The 21,123-nt window shown below is 45.1% G+C and overlaps 1 protein-coding gene across 1 annotated transcript in view; it reads right to left on the bottom strand.

Annotated features, from left to right (window-relative positions):
* The window catches only part of DMAP1 (DNA methyltransferase 1 associated protein 1), a 34,448-nt gene extending 13,826 nt beyond the window's left edge, over positions 1-20,622 (bottom strand). Inside the window, exons 1-8 of the mRNA XM_074545914.1 lie at positions 20,549-20,622; positions 20,021-20,176; positions 17,423-17,514; positions 16,854-17,049; positions 12,389-12,547; positions 11,120-11,287; positions 9,979-10,164; positions 7,042-7,113 (exon numbers count right to left, since the gene is read on the bottom strand). Coding sequence (XP_074402015.1) covers positions 7,042-7,113; positions 9,979-10,164; positions 11,120-11,287; positions 12,389-12,547; positions 16,854-17,049; positions 17,423-17,514; positions 20,021-20,122 — 975 coding nt within the window. The 5' untranslated portion in view covers positions 20,123-20,176; positions 20,549-20,622. The remainder of the gene's footprint in view (positions 1-7,041; positions 7,114-9,978; positions 10,165-11,119; positions 11,288-12,388; positions 12,548-16,853; positions 17,050-17,422; positions 17,515-20,020; positions 20,177-20,548) is intronic.
* Between the last annotated feature and the right edge of the window lie 501 nt (positions 20,623-21,123).

A 21,123-nucleotide genomic window follows, 5' to 3' on the forward strand; every position in this document is an offset into this window, starting at 1 on the left:
CAGTACCAGAGCCTGCCTGTGCAGAGGGAAGCCGGGGATACACAGCCTCTGCTGGAATGCACTTGGTCTGGGAGACATGGAATACAGGGCACTGACCTGTACTGGGTCATGCAGTTCAAGAAGATCAGACCAGAGCAGCCCCCACACCTTCACAGCAAGGGCTGGACTGGGGTGGACTCTCTGCAGCTCAATTTCTCTACAGGATCTCACCATGGATTACCCTTGAGGTTTTGCATGATACAGGGTTCTTATTTAATGTTCGAGGCATTTTGCCAACAAAACCTTGCTAATTCACACTAATGACTAGGAGACCTACTGCAAATTAATTGCTAATTGGCAAAATTCATTAAATTAACAAACAGGATAAGAAATAACTGAAGATATAGCCTCCCCAAACAGACTTGGTTCATTTATTTCTGTGTGCCATTGAGTTTTCATGATTTATGCTAATACTTTTAAGCATAGTTGTAAATGTATTTGAATCTATTTTAGTAGAGTAATGAAGTCTAAATAATAGCAGAGCTTGCAACACAGTCCTGTTATGTCTCACAGCATCACCACCTGGCAGGTAGAGGCTGTCATGGGGATCTGCAGTAGGAATGGAAATGGTCTGCAGGATCTACAGACTCAGTCAGGGCCTTGTGAGTGATTGTATTTGTGTGGTCATCTTAAATGTCCTGCTCTCAATCCATCACTTTCCACATAAATGCTCCTTTTCTGATGCTCCCAATTTCCCACTCCTCCCCAAAAAAATCTTCTGTGCTGAAACCTTTTGTTTGGTCTATCACCAAAATACAAGGTTTTTAAAAATAATCAGTGGTTATTTAAATATTTCACATGAACCCTCCCTGATGCTGCACTTCATTTTAATTCAATTTTAAGGTAAGTTTTTTCTTAAAATCAGCCTTCCCCAATCCTAAACAATATAACTGTTCTAAAACATTAACCCTAAAACCTCCACACATCTGACCTGTGCCTGTACAGCCTGCACCCGTGGTTTTATGCACCAGCACCAGTATTGTTCAGCATTATAATACAGCTCACTGGCATTGAAAACCACCTTCCTTATGGATTTCAGCAGCAAGAAAACTTTCTCATTAGGCACTTTCTTCATGGATATCTTTAGAGTACTGAATGGTTTAGTGGATTTCCAGGAAGGAGTGCTAAAGTTTCACATGAATAATGTTTTTTGCATTTTCTGCCTGAAGGTCAAACATTCCTGAGTTGCACGGCTCTACTCTGCAGGAGCAGAGAGCCTCCACTCCTGTACAGGTTTAAGACCCAAGGAAAGAAAGAACCATATTAAGTACTTTAGTCTTAGAGCTCTGGAATTTGAAAAACCTCAGCTGAAAAATTCAGTTTTAGATTTCAACTTGCACATTTCTGAAATTCTGAAGTGCTTCACTGCATGGAACTGAAGGGCTGCAGAAGAAAGAACTGCACAGGACATTTTTACTGGGGATATTTTATGCCAAAAGTACATTACCAGAATGACACTACAGTAGTTTGTTTTAAGCAGATCTGCAGATTCCCAGAGAGTCCTACCCCTGCTCTCACTGGAGGCATGAAGACCAAGCTGAGACCTGCAGAAAATGGAAATGGCTGCAGCCTCTGACAGAAAGAAACCAAGAGCACAGCAGTGTGTGCTGTGATTGCAGGGAGGACCCTCAGACTGGCCACAGGAGGGGGAATTCCAAGGACACTCCACCATAGTACAAGAACATTATGTAAACTTCCAGATCAGACACAGCAAAGTGCAGCAACACATGCATCTAGTCTTGAATTGATGCTTTTCTCTTAAATAATTTAACTGAATCTCCACTTACACAAATACCAACAACAGAGTGACTAATTACAGTCCAATCATTATATTGGTTACACTAATGAAAGAAAAAAGTGATATATATGGAGCTCTGCATGTGTTACACACAATAAAACTGGCTGATGAATGACACCCCAGACTGTGTCACTAGAGGCACACAAAGGTACTAAAAGCTTCTCAAATCCAGGACTGACAAAGGTCCCTGAGGCCTCATACTGCATGGACACTGTTTGGTACTGGATGATTCAACAGAAGCAGCAGTGTGGAGTGTCCTTTCCAGAAGTGCAATTTATTTTAAAGATCCCATTCCTGCACCCAGAGTGATCCCACTGCTGTAGCCAGAGTGCTCTCCTCATACCCAAGAACCTACTAGGACTTCGGTCCAGATGCTCTCCCACATCAATGATCTCCACAAAAAAAGGTGATGGATGGATTTTCTTTCAGCTATTTAACATTAAGTGCCTTTTGGTTTAGCTAAACACAAGAATGGAGGAAAAGGCGTGTTGGATTCACCTTCTCTAGTTCATTCAAGATTTTGTATCCTTTGCAGTTCTCTCTAAAAATAAATACACCAATATTTTCATCTTATTTCATTCTCTACAGACAGGAGTTTGATTAGGAAATGCACCAGCACTCTCTTGGCCCTAATTAAAGGGCATATAGTACAACAAATAGATGGCAATGCCACAACATGAATTCGATCCAGCCTGCATCATTTCTTCATAAGTTTTATTCACAGAAATGAGAGAACTACTTCCCTTCTACACCTGTCAGACTCCCTGTGGAAATTACTCCCAGGCACTCTCTTGAAGAGTGCAAAACACACAACTTCACTAATGAAAAATTGCTAGCAGAAGCAACAAGCACATCTCAGCTAACTAATCCATGGGATGTTCAGACCTGGAAACATAAACTTTCCCCACCTAATAAGGGTGTGCTGATCTCCATGAGATTGATGTCAGAACGCCTTGGAGTGCAATCAATACAAAGCAAATAAATAATTAATTGCTTCAAGTAATTAAATTTATCAAATCCAAATAAGAATAACTGGTATTTTATGGAACTGCTTTCAAAAGCTGAACCTCTGAAGGGACGGTATTGATCACAGGAGGACAGACAGATGTGTCACATGCTCACTGCCAATGAAGTCTGGGTTTGCATTAATGACAGGGAAGGAACAGAAGCCAGAAGCCTCCAGTGCAGGGTAAACAGCTAGCATGCTTGGCCATGTAATTATTGGTCAGACCAAATATAGAGAATAAACATGTCTAAACACATACATACAACCCATCTTCCTCCAGAAATATCATTCACCTTGGACTTGCAGGAAGCACTTAGTTCTCACTCCAAGAAAAAAAAATGGAAGAACTCACACACATGCTTCCCCACACAACCACAGTAAATTCTTATTCATTAATCAGTGCTAAAAAAGTGCTCAGAAGGCTACTAAACATTTAAAAGCTGGTGAGTGTGAATATTTGAATCAATGGGTACTAAAGCTCTACTTGTAATTTTCCTTCCTTTACTTCTTTCTTAATTTGTTCAACTGGCAAATGTCTACAAGATCCCAGTTAAGCAGATGGAGTCAGGCTGCTGGCTGGAAGCCTTTTCTGAGGGGAGGAGGCCAGCTTTGAATGACTAAGCTGGAGCATCCCTCAATCCTTCCTGCAGACTGAGAATTCTACAAACATCTTCTCTTCTCATCACAAGGTTTTGTTTTGTTTCCAGATGAGACACCACTTAAATCAATTCTCTTCCAAACCCATGAGAACTGAGCAAGGACACAGACATACACCTCAACATGCAGGAGTGGGCACAAACATCCACCCTTTCCCATGCATCATCTTCTTTCTTAAACCACTGCTGCAACAATTCAACAGCACTACCAAAATTTTAAGTTAAAATCCACTGACAGAGCTGAGACAGAACTTAAAACACACTGCAGAGATGTTAAATATGCCAAAGTCAAGTGCTCTGAACACAACAAAGACAAAGGTTAAATTTAAAGAAAGTTGAACACACATGGTACAGAAACACTGTGGTGAAATCAGAACAAACTCAGTTCTGCCCTACTGAAGCAGCATCATGCCCAGATCACAAACATGAGGTCACTGTTTGTTTGTCTGGATCCTGGAAAAGATCCAAGCTCAACAGCTCCCATCTTCCTTTCCTTCAGGCAGACCCACAGCAAAGCATTCCCTTCTCATAGCTCCCTGCTTTCCCTTTAGTCTTTTCTTCACCTTTGCCTGTTCAAATTCCCTACACATCTCTCTTTTCCTCTGGCTCTTTGGCTGTCTGACCTCCCAGCTGAGCAGAGCTGGTATAATAGGAAGCTTTCCAGAAGCAATGCTTAGGATTAATAACACACTTCTGATGTTATTTTAATAAGACTGTTTTACTAACATCAAATGCAAAGATCTAAAATTCTTTTCAAGAAACTCTTAGAAGGCTCCCCCTCTCCAAACACCTGCTACTGCCTCCTGTTCTCAGTGGCACCAAGGCAATACACTGCCTTGAATTAAGAGGGAGCTTTTCATAATGCCCAGCTTGCCACTGCCTTAGAGAAAGTTGCAGTCTGTGCTGTCAGGAGGCAGAGGGAAATCCCAAGCAGAGCAAGGGCACGGGGGCTGTGGCCTCCTTTGCCTGTGGCCACAGACCCATGGAGAACAATGGGACACTGAGGCCAGTCTGACAGCAGCCAGCTTGTCCAAGTCCCTGCAGAAGATTACTCTTCAGCGTCTGCTGAAGGAGAAACTTTCAGTTATGAAGAATAATGGCTCTAAGTGACCATTAATCCTCACAGGGGGAGAAAAAAAACAGTCCTCAAATTCAGCCTGTCCATAAGATTGTGTAAGCTGTAATGACGGGGAATTTGAAGAGCCATGGCTATTGTCACAAAAACTACTGGGAACAAATTAAGTTGAATACGGATTCCTAACTTTTTCTTCAAGGACTCATTTCTATAAATTAATTTTAACTCAGATTTCAGACTAATTGTAAATCCTCAGGAAAAAAAAAATCTCTAATCAAAGAGTAAGTGCTATTATCCTGGGGATGATATGGTACATTTTTCACACATGACAGAGGTTGAGCCCTGATCTCACTGCAAAATCCAACTTCACCTAACCACGAAAGGCATAAAGCACAGTAGCAAAGTATGAAACAAAGGAGGAAAACAGAAGCCTTTAGGTGAGGAACTCTTTAGGTCTTCAGGCAAAAGAACTTACTGCAGGACAGAACAAGCTTTTAGAAATAATTTTTCAATGTGCTAAGGGCAAAACATCTTATGCTGGATGTTGCCAGAGTATGAATTTCCAGCACTTCATTCCAATTCCTCGCTTAGTCCTAGTCAGCCTCCACCCTGATCAATTCCACATCACTGGATATCAGAGGGTTTACCATATAAATCCCATAAGTAAAATAATTTGGATTAGCATGAACTGTCAACTCCATAACACTTGGCACTTCAGCACCTCTTGCCAGTTCAAAAGGCCTCTACTGACCTCATATAATTAATTCTCCCCATCATGCATCTCTGAAGCAAGTGAGTCTCATAGCTTCCATGTTAAAAATAGGGAAGGCTTGGGTAAGGAAGCCAGGTGACTGGCTAAAAGCCACAAATGAATTCATTTTTCTGGCTTAGAGGTAAGTTTCACACTTCCAAACAGCAAGGTGTTTTTTTACCTAGATCAGTGATGAACCATCTTTTTAACTCATAAACCACTGGCAGTTCTAAGAACAGCATTTATCTCCTTAAAAATTTCAAAAAGAACATAGAAAGTTGCTCTAGGTCACTCCAGGAGCTTGGACACAGCAAGCTAAAAGCTGCTGAATCAGACTGCCATGCCTCAGCTTAACACTGCATCTTGTGAGCATGACGGAGAAGATAAAAGCAAGTAGCACCCATTTTCATGAAGGCTGGGATTTGAATTGCCAGTTTGGCACACAAAAAAGCTGCTGGCTTTGCCAGATGGTTCCATCACTGATACATTATTGCTCAGCTTCTCTTCCAGAGGGGGTAAAAAAAATAGAAAAGATCAACCATTACTTATTAGTTTTCAAAATCCAAATCAATCTCCATAAATTACTCTATTTATCTTAGTGCTGGAGAACACATCTGCCACGTCTCAATAAATCTCAACACCTGCACTGCAATCTTGCTTATCTCTGGACTGTGACTTCCTCAAGGCTGTAGCCCCTCACTCAAACACTTATCCTGCAGATAGTGGCACTGGTTCACTGAAGGGGCCCCCCCGCAGTGGCCCTGCTGAGGCATCCCACCTCTAACACACACATGCACCAGTACATCAAAGCAGCATTATCCCAAACACATTTCTATTAACAGCCAGCAAAATCTGCAATCAGTCTGATATCAAAAGAGCATTCCATAAAAACAGTCATTTAAATTTATTGTGCCAAGTGAGGATGCCAGGCAAGGAATGTACTCATCCAACTTTGCTATAAAGCAATTTAAAATACGTTTTTTTTCCCTGGGAAAAAAGCAACAAGTACTTGTATAGGCACACAGGATTTTGATTTCAAAACTTCTCTGAAAACATTCAGTTGACCAAGCAGGTTTAAGTTACTTGATATCCCAAAACCTGTGGCAAGAGGCAGGTGTCAAGTCTTGCTGATATATGAAAGCAATACAAACACAGCAAGAAAGTTCTTTACTCAGGAGTCAGGAGTATCTCTGCAACAGACTGAACATGGGGGTTTTTAAAAAATATATCTTCTAAGATAATATAAATAGAATAGCTAAAAATTCTACATGTTTATGTGTTTCAGGCTTTTTTCAAGACACAACCTGAACATGCAGTCCTTAATCATCTTAACTAGATGATTTTTAAGGTCCTTTCCAGTTCAAACCACTCCAAAAGAACCTCTCAGCTAGCAACGCACACGCTCCAAGAGGCCCATCAGTTCTGGCTGTGAGCTCTGTTTGGACTAGAGAGCTCCATTTGGTTGTGTCACAGGTGTCTAAAAGCAGAGCAGGCACACTAGTGACAAACACCAGCAAGTTCAGGTGCCTCTGCAAGGCAATGAGTTGGCTTCCACAGAGCCAGCATTCCAGGTTTCTGAGTCTCCACATTTATAGAATTCCTTTCTTATTTTAGAGGCAAGAACTCGACTTTCTTTAGCTATAAAAGGATGAGGAGAGAGGCAGGCAAAGTGAAAGACATTAACAGAGGTCCCATGGGAACAGGACAAGAGCCTACCCTCTGGCTCCGCAGCGTGACACCTGCAGATTTGAAGTCAGGAAACTTGATGCCAGCAGTCTCAGGAACAGCCTGAAAGAGATTGAAACAGGATGTGTTGATGGAGGAAACACAAGAAACACAACATTTCATACAGAGACGATCTGAAGGGGAAACACCATTTCCTATGACAGAGAACCACCTGCCACGGCCACATGTCAGAGCTGAGGCAAGAGGAAAATCCCAGACAACAGGATTCAGTGGGAAAATCCCAAGCAATTCATTGACAAAACTACTCAAGGCATCTTTGGAAAGCTCAAACATTTTTGGTCAGTTGGTTTAAATGCACTGCTCTGCACAGGGACTTACATCCACCCACACAGAAACCCTGACCCCACATGGTATTTATACACATTTGCACAGTATCATCCTCATCCAAATTTGACCCATTTCACTGATCAAAACAGCCCAGGACTTCCCTAAATCTTGCCTTTTGACTGTAAATTCTCAAAGGAATGAACTGAGAAACCTCTGATCTGTACAGACCTGAGGCCACTAATGAGGATGCAAGGACTGCCCCCTCCCAGGGAGGCCTGCTGTTCATGTGTTTTGCCATTTGTCCACTCATTAGACAGTTTTCTTTCTTTCTTCATATTTTAAGTACAGCATTAAAATGCAGCAAACTTCCATGTTTCTGCTGCTAAAAGTAGAGCATATAGTTGCATTTCAATGAAATGGAAAAAAATAAATACAATCCCTTAAAAATCTATGCTGATGAGGAAAGCAAAAGGTAAGCAGACTTTTAAAATACCAAACCAGGCTATCTGTGCAGTGAATGGTTTGGGTTCCCCTGAGTGGATCAGCAATACTTATGATTCAAGCTAAGAATAGCCACCACCTCTGCAAAACACATGCACAATTGTGTTTTTCCAAAAGCAAGTCACCTCAAATCTCCCCATTTCTTTGGAAACACCATTTGCCTTGCTGTACCCAGATTTCTCTGCAGAGAGGCTCTGCAGCTTGCTCTTTCTTTGTTCCAGACAGAGCTGAGACAGCCAGGGCTGCCCCAAGATCATAAGAGATGCTGAAGGACAGTGACTCAATTTCTCAAGTTCCCTGCCAATAACTCTCACGTCCCTAGCAGCTATCTCTAGGTCTTGGTCTTGAGGTGGCACCCTGCAAACCACTCTGCATGGCCAGGCATTAAGATTATTTCAGTTATCTGTTGTCTGTCCAATAAAGAGAGGACCTGGGAAAAGACTCCTAAACACGGCCATGAAGGAAAAAGTATTCTCTAACTACCAGCAGGACTAATGAACTTGTAGAGATCACTTTGATCTTTGGTAGGATACAGCCTCCCTGCTTGCCTTATTAGAGACAAACAAGGCTGCAATCAAAAACCAATCCTGTCTGCTTCCTTTGCACAAAGGCTGGCTTCCAAACTCCCTGAACTCTGCCCCTCAGCCTGTTGCTGAACACCCTGACACAAGCAGTGTGGGGAAATCAGCATCACTGCCTCAGCCAAGCCAACTCTGACTTGCATTCAGCAATAAGCAATTAAATGGGTTCTTTTGCCTCATGTGCCTGTACAGCCTGTACATGCTGTAAACGCTTCAACCTCAATTGACTCTTTGCTAAATGATTTTCCTTTGTTGAAATGATGCTGATGCAGCTCCCGATTCAAATTCTTAGTTAAAATGCCATTTTTTTCTTAACATTTCCTGGCTATAGTTGGTAATTGACTCCTAATGGACTCTGTCATGGATGAAATGATGCTACTGCAACAACAGAAACTGCTTCTCTGCCCACCCTGGAGTGCCTATGCACTACATGCCTGCAGACAGGTCCTAGACAACGTTTAGGGGTGGACTCCCTTGCCTTGGCATCCTCAGCATCTTTCCAGACCCATTCTCTATCTCCCTTTTGTTCATTTCCACCAGTGACAAACTGCTTTCTTTACAGGGAGATATGCCAACCATGGCTGAGCTTTCCCAGAACAACCCTTTGGGGAATTCAATGCAGAAAGTGCTCAGTGGTATTATACCTATCACACAGCAGGGACACACACAGGACATGACACACCAAAAGAGTGTTTTGAGGAAGTGGTGGCCATTAGGCACACTTCAGGCAATACCTGTCTAGAATTCACTGCTTCTCCCTGCTCTCTGTACAGAACCTTTTGGAGAAAAATTACTCAAGTACTCTCTGTTCACAAGGTGAAGGGACAAGAATTCTGAGGGACTCACTGGAAACATCTGAGATTATTTTAACAGCCCTTTCCTACTGAAGGTGCTCAATTTAGATCAGTCCATGCTATCTACCTCTTTCCAGTAAGGGAAGCTGAGGTAGCACCAAATGTGAAGTGAAAGCTGTGTTCTGGGCTCCTTAGACTGCAGCTCAGCCCATGGAGAAATAGCCAATAGCTCCCAGAATACAAGAGTCCCACAGCAGGGCTGCTCTGATCACAGCTGAGGATCAGGAGAGAGGCATGTACTGAGCTTGGGGAGATGCTGCTGAGATCCAGGAGCTGGGGACAAAAGGAAAACTTGAACTAGAAAAATAAGGCAGGTGAAAGACAATGGGTTTGTGGGCCAACCCTACACAGCAGTAACAGAATACACTTGGAAGAAGCAGGGAAACATGCTTCTCCTTGCCATGATGCATTAACAGCTGGCATAATTTCATCCCTTTTCTCAGGCAGGGAAAGATAAACAGGACTTAAACCAGCATTTTTCAAATGGGAGAGAGACTGAGAGCACACCAGGGGATTCAGACAATGGCTGCCTTACACCAATCTGCCTTCCAAAGATGTAACCAAAAAACATCTGCCAGAAGGCAGCCAGCAGTTACTCCCACCACCCAGAAAGGGCCTGATCCCCACAGGACTGCTGCAGAAAACATTACCCAGCCAGAGCATAAACAGGGTAAAGGGGAAAAAAAAGAAAGATAAATGTTTACAGGCTTCTCTGTCTCCTTCTTCTGTGGCAGCTTCTTCTTGGGAGCCTTGCGCTCAGCACGCCTCTGCTCAGTGGTGGTGTCAGCAGCTGTGATGAGCTTCTGCAGGTCTTGGGTTCTCTTTTCTCTCTCTTTCTTCCTGGTTTCAATTTTACGGAGCTCCTGGATGAGGTATTCTTCTTCTGCCACCTGCAGACCAGAGCGCGTCAGGGCAGTCAGAGAGCAGAGGAGGCCTGGCAAGGCAAGGGGGCCATCTACCGACAGCAGCTCTGCCCTGGGCCAGCCCGGGAATGATTTCATGCTCCTGCCTAACTTCTTGGATTTGTAGAGCATGTTATACTCCATAACCTTACCCTGCACCCACGGCAATGCCACTCTACAATCTGGCAGGTACTGCATCACAATCTTTATGATGCACCCTTCAACAATCCATAAATTACTAATCCCATCTTCCAGAGATCAAAAGCACAGAAGGGTTAAAAAGCCCAAATATGCTATAGTTGCAAATACAGTGTTGTGAAAAGAAAAAAACTTCCCTCCCCAGTCATAGCATATAGAACCTAGAGCAGCTATGCCTAGTTCTGACACCTGTCAGTGGGGTGAAAAAGCAGAGTAAGTCACACATGAACTTGTCCTTGGAGGGAACTAACTGAAAACTGAAACTGATGCTCTTCCCCGGCCTATGGAGAACACACCTTCTTAATCTCTGAACTCTAGGATCTTCACATAGCTTCAACATAGAGAAGAACTAAGCATGTAGATTTAGTCTTTGATGCTTTCTGGAAAGATTTTTACTCTCAGATAAATAATTCTCTCTCCATGAGACTCTGGTACTCATAACAACATTGAGAATTTGCTTCTATCAGAGGACTAATACAGTCAGAGTCACTGAGAAGGTCCTGGCAATTACCAGAGACCATTACTCTGCTCATGTAGACCTTTTTCCTGGATAGTCAGGTTTCTCAATTATTGTCCTTTTAAACTCCTTAAAGGGACATTAACCCAACAACAAAAGCTGTACTCAGGTGTTGCTTTTTTCTTGTCCAGCCCTTCTTTACCTTTCCCACCCTCTGGCCTGCATCATAGACCTCCTGATTCAACTTATCAATCTTCTGGAGAAGTGATGCTCTCTTCCCCAAGTTACCTGCTCTGGTGTCCTATTGTAAAGCCTTTCCAGCTGTTCCTTCCTTCGTCTCTCATGGCCAGCATCAAAGACTGGGATTTTTAGGTCTGTGCCGGGAGCTGCACGAATGTTTGCCAGCTTGGCACAAATGTGGTAATACCGTTCCTTCAGATCCTCCACTGACCTTTTCTGTGGAAGACATCACAGGATGACAACATTATGGAAGAACTGAGCAAAACCTTGTGCAGTAGCCACCTAAGGACCACAAGGATGTCACATACAGTACAAGAGACAGTGCCTGGCAGGAAGGCCTAGGGGGACCCTTGCAGTGCCAGGGGAATGACAGGGAAGGAGGAGATTCTCAGTGAGCTGCATGAATTAACTGCCAGGGTTCACAGCTACTGCTCTAAAAATACCCACTAAAAGATCCAACAGTGCTGAGGGTTCAGAGACAATACAGCAGTGGAGCATTCCAAGCAGTGAAGATAAAAGGATGCAAGGAGAGTTGAGAGGAGAAAGCCTGCAAGCAGGAAACTGCAACAAATGTGCAGGTCTCCGAGTTGCTCTAGACAATGGTCATTCAAGTCACAGCCAAAGTATCAGCAGCATCAATTCACTGCCCATAATTTCATGAAGTCTGAGCTGTGTTCCATTAACCCAAGCCCAAAACATGTTTGGGCTGCTTAGCTGGGCATACTCTCGTTATTTTACTTTGCTCTTCATGTGAGCATTTCAGAGGATAACAAGGAGGTGTTCTGTAGATGTCACATCATTCCCTATGTCACCAGGAAGCATGGAACCAGTATAGCAGATCAGCAATCATGACACCAGGGTTGAAATTTCAGACCACTGACAGTCCCTGTTTCACAGCAGAGATGATAGAAACCTGCACCATGTCAGACCACAAGTCAGGAGCAGCACCAGGGAGAAGTCCCAGCCCCCAGGGTTTTGGGAGATCCTTCTCCAAGGGCCTAGACTGAAATACAGAACACCTAGCCTGCTCAAATAAACTCTCCAGCTGCCTTATCTTCAAGGGACAACGAGCTGTTCTCCTGGCAGGTGCCTTCTAACTTTCTAATAAAACACAACATGGAATGAGAACAAGTCACAGTGGATTCAATTACAAACAAAGCAAACAGCAATGCCTTGTGCTGGAAATTCAATATTCCTTCCTGCCAATAATTCATTCTTTTCCCCTAATTAAGTTGATATAAAGGGTAATTTGGTCTTTCAAGTGCAGAAAACCCTGCACATGCCACGGCAGCAGGCTGCTTGGCCCCCAGGACTCACCTTGAACTGCTGGTGATCGTAGCGGTCGTGAATGACCACGAAGCGCAGATCGAAGCGCCGAGCCAGGTCAAAGAGATGGTCTGTCTCAGCCTTGGTCCACGCGTCGTCGTGGAGATACATCTGGTACTCCTGCTCTGAGTACACAGGAACCTGCACTGTCTGTGGAGAGAGAGAAAACCATGGTAGCTCTCCTGCAGCACTGCCCTCCTCACTGCCAAGACACCTGAGCCAAGAGCATGAGCACAGCACTGACAGGAGGGGGCTGCCAGCACCCTGAGCAATGAGTCCGGATAGGAAACACGATGAGCAGACAGAGGACCTGAATTGGAGCAATGTGTGATCCCAAGGCCATAATGTGACATTCAGGGAAGCTTGCCTAGGAAGCTGAAACCTATTTCAGATGGTTTACACAGGCAGAGGTCAGCAATCCACATCCTGACTATGGGTTTCAAAATTTCAGGCTAACATAACAGTGAAACCAAGATTCAGCCTCCCTGCATTCCTCCCATACAGCAAAACCAATACCTTGGCACAAAGTGCTCTGACAGTTGACTCTTAGGCTGGGACATGCTCACTTGTACAGGAAGAACAGGAAAGGCAAGGGGCAGTAATCCCCAGCCTTTAGCACACCTTCTGCTTTGATACTCAGACTACTTCTTTCATGTTTGGTGCAGACAGTATCATGAAGATGTGAAAGACTGTGTACTGTACAACTGAAGGCCATAAACTTGGCAGATAATTTTGTCCCTCCCTTTCCCATAGATTTTTTTTTTTCATAGATCCCCCAGCAGAATGACAGAGCCAAATGACAGTCCAACTCTCACAGTGCCCTAAAGGACCAAGCCCACACTCCTGTCCCCAGCCTGGGACTGCTCTGCAAGGCCTCTATCCAGAACACAAGTGTCACATGAGTACTAAAGAAACAGTAAAAATACTTACTACATTAGGGGAAATCCTAGCATGTGGTAAAGCAAAAGTGTAAATAACCCTGTGCTTTCCTCCCTTATTGCCTCTCACTCCCTGCTGCAGCAAAACTTTGCTCAGCCTGAGGAGGTCCTGCCTCCAGAAGAAAACAGTGTGCATGCAAGCAGGTGTGCTTCAACACCTCTGTGGTTTTGTGTCCTGTCATGAGGAAAATCATCCTCATGAACTCCCTGGAGCTCAGAGGAGCATTTCTGACCCTCCAAGTAACAGCTTCTTTAGGTCTACTGCCCTTCCTCTAGCACTTAGACACAGAAACTCAAAGGTGAAGCAGATCTCTTGGGGATGCACTGAACCTCAACCTTCAAGTACCACCTCCACCAGGAGCAAAGCATCTTCCCAGACACTATAAGGATGTCCCATGCACATCATGAAACAAAATAATTTCTAGAGGAACACACACACACATGAGAAGAGCCAGCAGGGCCCTCTGCAGTGGATCATGGCAGATGCCTCAGCAGACAAGAGAATGTTACAAGAGCAAAGACACTTCCAAAGTATCTTCCTCAGCCCCATTCACGGCTGCTCAGGTGAGAACCTCTGAAAGAAATCAGAAGGTGGGAACAGATGGAAAGCTTGAGCCAACCACGGGCTGACAATACATTCAAATGCAATATAACCATGAAAAGGCAAATATGATCCCCAGAGAGGGATTTCCAGCAGAAACTGGCAGTGTTTCAACTGCACAACAAGAATACTGGCAGGAATACCAACTCCAACACTACTGATGCCTGGTCAGGAGAGATGCACTGAAATGGAAACAAGCACAGAGAGGCGCATGAGTAATGGGGTGGTGAGCCTGCCTTCCTAGAGCAGACTGGAAGAGAACACAGCCTAGCAAAGCAAGTCTGAAGGAGAATCTGACTGCAGGCTTCAAGTATGCTAGATGAAATGAAAGGAATACTCATGGGAAGAAAAAAACAACTGAAATAAGAACAAAGAAATTGACTTGCAAAGAAATGCCAATTTAACACGGAAAATTTAACCTGGAAATGAAATGGAGCAAAGACAGCCTAGAAGAGCTTCCCAAGGAAGCACAGGGGCAGGAAAAGCCAAGTGCTATTCAAAAGGAACTTGATCAGTTTATGAAAGGGACTGGATTGTGGGAGGACCTGAAAGAGCCAAGAGGAGGATTCAATAGCCCAGAAAACCTCTCTCAGTCCAACGTTTCCCACTATAAATTCACAAAATTATCAGTATTAAATTAGCTGAAACTGCTCAGGATCCTGGAGCCACAAGACAGCTCTATGAAAACATCAGCACAATGCTTAATAGAGGTAAAAATTCAAACTGAACAGTAAAAATTATGAGAGAAATAGAGAAAACAGCCCACATAAATCCACCATGCTCCCCTAAGTGGAACACTCACTCCTAGTCCACACATTTCAAAAGAAAGGATATTTGAGAACAAGAGAGTGCACAAGAGGGCATGTCACATTACAGAGAACACAGTACACAGCAAGGACAATTTACTACATCATGTAACACAAGATCTCTGAGGGACTAAACCTCAAGGCAGCAGTTTGAAATGAACAGAGGAAAGCACCTTTGCACACCACACAAGATTAACTTGAAGAACTCATTAGCATGGGTTACTCACGAAGCAGCTTTCTGCCCTAAATGTACCTAGCAGGAATTATTAAACACAAATTTCAAATCAGGAAATCCTTAAGCTAAAGGCCACCAAAAACCAGGAAAATATGTATTTGCCCCATTCTCATACTCTTTCACTAAGCCTTTACTGATGGTAATAAAAAAAAACAGTATTGGCTGAGAGAGGGCTTTGCTCTGACACCAGCAAAGCTGCTTTTATACTCCTATTTCACAGCCTGAAACAAGGCTCAGTGTACATGGTGAAACCCAAGTTCACATTTTGGATCTCACAGCAAAGAGGAGGGAATTGTACTGAAGACTGGAAGCACAGAGAAAAGGGAAAGCAACTGAGCAGTGACCCAGAAGCTTGGTTAAAGAGCTTGAGCGACCAACAGGACAGACTACACAGGAAAACAGGCTCATGGCAAGGGGACAGAAAGAGTCAGGCAGAGGTATCAAGTATGTGAGAAGAAACCCACAAGAGTCTAGAAAAGTAGGTAAATTTCCTCTGATAAAGCAAATATCTGCAAAACTCTTCATCAGTGCCTTCAACTTTCTCAACTACAGCACCACAAGGGTAACAACTTGCTCCTGATACTAGGTAATTGTGCATTTGCAGATGGCAGAGGTCTGTATCACTAATCTAAAGGTTACAGCCTTGCTGAAGGCTCTTCTGCCTGTCAGCTCACAGTACCTGATAAAGTTAAGGAAACGAGAATCATGTAATTAAAACACCCAAATGTGATGTGTGGCCCCCTCTGATAAACTCAGTTGAACTCAGCCAAAACCAGTTCCAGCAGTAGAGTCTTAGAGACAATTAGCCTCACAAAGTTTCACTCAGACAGCTAGGTAGGTGCCTCGACTAAGTGAGTCATACTTCAGACTTCCACCCCAGACATCAGAGAAGAGATACCACAGGAGGCTCTTAGCAATGTCCCAGCTACAGGAAAAGCATCAGTCAGAGCTGGAGCCTTCTAACATATAAGGTCAACCAACCACTTAACTCTGCAGGAAGCCAAGCTTTGTTAGAGCTGATGCTCTGTGGGTTACAAACTTAAAATATTGTATATGGTTACACACAAGCAGAGCTTTTGTGGAATCGTGTTAGCACACGGTTTTCTCACTCTTTCATATTTGCATCATGAAGGGAGTGAAATTACATTATGGAAGCACCCTAACTCTGCTCCTTCCTAACTTTGGAGGTCCTGACTTTGAAGTATAAATCTTGATGTAGTTTTCTTTGTGCATACACATAAAAGGCACAGCCACTCAAAGCAGATACATCTGGGACAAAAGACAGCAGGAGATTACAACAACACATTGTGACAATTTAATGTAAGATGCAAAGAACAGGGGACTGCACCACACTGATACCAGGGGAGCAATTTCAGAGGGAACACAAAGTAATTCAGCATCTGTGCTGGAATCTGGCCAAGAGGTTCCAAGCCACCTTTTTGGCCATGAAGCTCAAGCCATTTTTTTCATATTGAGCAAAATAGCAAGATTTCTGACTTTTATGTCTCACTCAGAATAGAATACCTTTTACTATCCTGAGCCTGTAATCAGGGGGAGGGTGTTGGTCAGGAACAGAGGTAGGTATCACGAGTTCTCCTCACCAAATCACCAAATCCATGACTGCACACCTGAAACACTGGGGTCTCCACCAAGCTCTGACCACATACAAAGCCTGCTTTGCCTGAATGATTTGGAGACATCAGTCCATGGTCACAAGTTTGCAGGTCATGCTGCAATTCAAAATGCAATTACCAAATATAACTCAGCCTTCACGTGTTGAAAGAACCAACTTCCCATCTGGACAGCCAAGGAACTGACTGAAGGGTATTTTCCAGCTGCTGTTCATATGCTTTTGTTTGAAAGTGCTCCCACTTACTTTATTAAATCTGGCAAAAGGGTAATCCTTCCCCTCCTCTGCTGCCCTCCTCCAGTGGTAGAACATGGCTCCATCTTTCCTCGCTGGGTTGGTGAAAGGCATCCACTTCCAAGGCCGGACTTTCTTGGAGCCCAGTTTTGCTTTGACTGTTCGATAACCCTGAGTTGTGTCGCTTGGCAGCAGCGGAGGTGCATCCCTGCGGGGGAGAAAAGTGCTGGTGATGAGAAGCAAGAAGCAAACTCAAAGATATTTCAAGCTCAGAACTCTTTTTGCAGATAGAAAAGCAGGTGCTATTCCCAGATGAGATTAAGAAAGAATTAGATACGAAGGCTATGAGCGCTGGTTTGTTTGCCTGTATCTAATTAATTTCCTGTATCAAGCAAACCCCTCAAATTTAGAACAGGGAAAACAAACACTGCCCATGACTAAGAGAAGGGCACAAGCATGGGCTGAGCACAAAGGGGAATCAATCTGGGAAACAAGACTGCCCCTGATTTCAAGAGGATGCTGCCCTGCCACCAAAAGCCCAGGCCACCCCACAACCTGCACAGATGACCATGTGCTCTTACTTTTTGTCAGAATAGAGAAGTGCATAAACTTCTCGGTGCATTCCTTCTGGCCTCTTAAACGTCAATGTCTCTGAGGATTTCTTGGATTTTTTCTGAAACAAAAAAATTGTACTTTAGATTCAGAAGTAGAAATAGAAATTCCTGAGGGAACATTAAAACTGTATAACCTGTGATGGCTTTTACTTTTATCTGGTTTTAGACACCTTGAATTTCTCCAGGAAAGTGCCTATTCCTGCTGGAAAACACTGACAGACAAAATGTACCCACTTTCAGTGATAGCGCTGACCAGTGCCCACATTTGCTCTTGCTGATAACACACTTAAATTCCAAGCTGAACATCTGGCTGTAGATTGCAGCGGCTGGTGCACTAAGTCTTTCCTTACTAGGCAAGCACTGTCCTCCCTCAGAGGTATTAATGCATTTAATTACATGATTCTCTATCTTTTCAAGTAAGAAATGTCTTCCCAGTTTTTTATAGTTCTTGTCACTTTGTTCTGCAACAGCTTCAGTTTTTCCATCTGTGATTACACCCTTGCAGTAGCCCCTTGGCAAAACCCCCAGTGTCACCTACCAAAGTTCTCTGGTCCCCAAAATTCTGCTCTCCCATTTACACAGCAAACAAATTTTTTACAGTTTCCTCATAAGAGAAATTCAGTGTACACAACTCAACCTGGCCCCTAAACCCTTGACAGAACTGATGGTCTCTAAGACACAGCCCAGCTCACACCCATATACAAGTTTATCAGCAATCAACTGTATCAGGTGACCAGCTTTGGATTCAGGTAGGTACAGTAACAGCCACAGTAAAAGTTACATTTCATTTAAGAGGGAAAAGTTTACTGAGCATTTGGTCTAACTGTACCATCTTTATAACTACTACCCCAAACACTACTATTACATACTTGCTTACTGTATCACTACCAAATTTTAAATCAGAATATTTTTCAGTAGTAAAACTAACATTGCATCATAAATTGTGCTAAATCCATACAGCCACCTTTATCGAGCAAATTCAAGATTCCACTGAAAAAATAAGTCCCTGTCATCTTGGACTACAGCTGCTTTCCATAAAATTTCATGACAGACATGCATTATATCAGCACCTTTTCATCCCTAACCAAGCACCTCTCTCTAGTGTGTCCATCACTTTGCCCAGCAGCAATGTAAGGCCAACCAAGGCAGCTACCCACAGGTCACCACACACCCTGTATGAACACAGGCTTCTGGAACTCCCCCAAAGTTCCCAGATTTATTAAAAGTTAATATCAGAAGGCCAGAGATCAGCTCAGCCAGCCCTTTTAGGAGTTGAGAACAAATTACTTGGTCATGCTGATTTAAATGTTTTTATGCCTAGTAATTTTTATTTTAACATTCTCAGTCACTAATGGACTGGAAAGTACTTCATGGTGCTCCTGTGATTTCAAGACATCAATCTGTTTCTTTTCTAATTGAGAACATATCTATTTCCTGACTGAGAGCTACACTGTTATGAGCAACTTTGCACTCTCCATGTGATAACAGCTTACACCTTTGATTTGGCTTCACTTCTGTACTTTGCAGAAATTCAGAATGTTTCATTCAATCCCTCCGGCATGCCTCCCAGAACTTTTCACTGCACCATCCCTTCCTCTTTCTTCCCATTAAAGTAAACTTGAGAAAACCATCCCTGCTCCAAAGAGACAGCCAGCACCCAGTACTCCATTGGCTCTCTGCTGCCTAACACAGACGCATTAAAATCAAAGAACTCACAACTCCAAACACTCAGTGGCAACACTCAGGCTGAATCCAGCAAACAGGCTGCTCACCAGACACTGTCCACCAACACAGCCCACGACCAGCAATTCCAACATTTCAGCCTTTAAATGACTGAAACTCATTGGTTTTCCATCACACCAATTATACTGTGTGCCCTAGCAGGGCACTGAAATCACAGTGCCTCTCCTTCAGTTTTGTTTTGATTTTTTCCCAAATGCACAGGCTTTACTTCAAATCAGACCATCTCTGTAGCAGAGAGCTCATCTCAAAGCACCTCCACATCTCATAACTACTCCTAAATTGACCTTCCCAACACCTTGCAAAACATGGGGCACCCATGACCCTGCCCAAATTTAAAACACAGAACACAAGTCACTGTAGCACATTACCACACAGAATGCAGCACATCATATCAGACATCCTTAACAGAGCTCACTAACGTGCCACATTCTCCCAGGCAATGCATCCCAGTTGTCCCAAACTCCAGCCACACACCTTCCCCACACAGTTTGGAAGACTTCTGTCATTCAGTCGAGTCGGACAATATTTTCTGTCTTGTAAAACAAGACTGTGTTGTATTATTTCCATTTGCTTTCGGGCTAGATACTGCACAAAATGAGAGTTCTAAAGACAGCTGAGAATGTCCTGGGGCCTGGCCCAGCTCAGCAGGACGCAGCTTACATAGCTCCAGCTTAAATCCCACACCAGATGCCATGGCACAGGTAACTAAGAAGGTACAAGCTTAATTCCATCATTTCTTCCAATATTCACCCCAAACACCACATGCAAGGTCAGAGAGTGCCCAGGAATCACGCAGCAGCCCCTCGGGGCACTGCAGTTCACCTTGTCCGAGTTGATGATGTCCTTTTTGTTGATGGTGCCCGTGTTCTCTGACTCCACGCCTCCCAGCTCCAGGATGTCCCGTACATCTGCCCCCGTCGCCATGGCTCCGCCTGCCCTCTGGCCTTCTCTGCGCCGTCCTGTCCGTCCCCTCCAGCTCTGGGAGGGCGGGAAACCGGGGGTCGGGGGTTAACTCCCGCGGGGGTGTCCCGGACCCATACAAACACGCGTGGCTGCGTGTGTATACACATACCCGCACGTATATCCGCGCACACACACGCGTATCCGTGCACACGCACACTCACACACTTATATCTACATAGACACACACCCCCCTCGGCCGCCTCCCATCCCCCCGCCAGGCCCAACAACGGGGCCTTGCACCCGGCGGGTCCCGGGGGTTCCGCACGCCGCGCCCGCGGCCCGCAGCGCCGCGGGGGGATCCCGGAAGGCCCGTGGGAGGCCGTGCGAGACGCGGCGCTCCCCGCGCGACCGCGGCCGCCCCGCTCCGAGCGGGACCCGCGCACCCACCGGCGCCGGCTCCGCGGCCACCGGGACGTGCGGCGCATACGGCGGCCCGGGCAGCGCTGCTTCCGCTCCCGCCAAGAGGCGCCCGGAAGTGCCCGGAGCGCTTTGGGGAACGCACCACGCGAGGTGAGGGAGAGGGATGGCGGGTTCGAGTCCCGCTCCTGGCACGTCGTGGCCGCCTAACCCGAGGCCGCCGGCGCCGCTGTCCCTGCGGGCCCGCGGCAGCGCCCGGCCCCAGCCGGGTCCCGGCACCCCTCGCCCCGTTCAGGGTGCACAGCCCGCCGCAGGCGCAGCTCGCTCCCGTGCCAGGAGGTGGCAGCATTGCCGCGCCCGACCGCCGCCTCTCAGCCCGGCCCGCGCGGCGGGGAGGGGGCGCCGCGAACGCGCTCGTCGTGCCCTCCGTGCCCCGCACTGCCGCGACCCCCTTCCCTCCGGGACTCTGAGATGGTCGCTGCTCTCCCAGGGTCCCGAAGCCGACCCTGGTTTCTCATCAGGAGTTTTCCCGTCTCCTTTCCCGAGGTGCTCGCTGGCGGCTTTGCCCTGTCCCGTTCTGCCCGGCAGCCGTGCCAGGAGCCAGC

The sequence above is a fragment of the Zonotrichia albicollis genome, chromosome 8 (genome assembly GCF_047830755.1).
Source record: "Zonotrichia albicollis isolate bZonAlb1 chromosome 8, bZonAlb1.hap1, whole genome shotgun sequence".
Taxonomy (NCBI): Eukaryota; Metazoa; Chordata; class Aves; order Passeriformes; family Passerellidae; genus Zonotrichia; species Zonotrichia albicollis.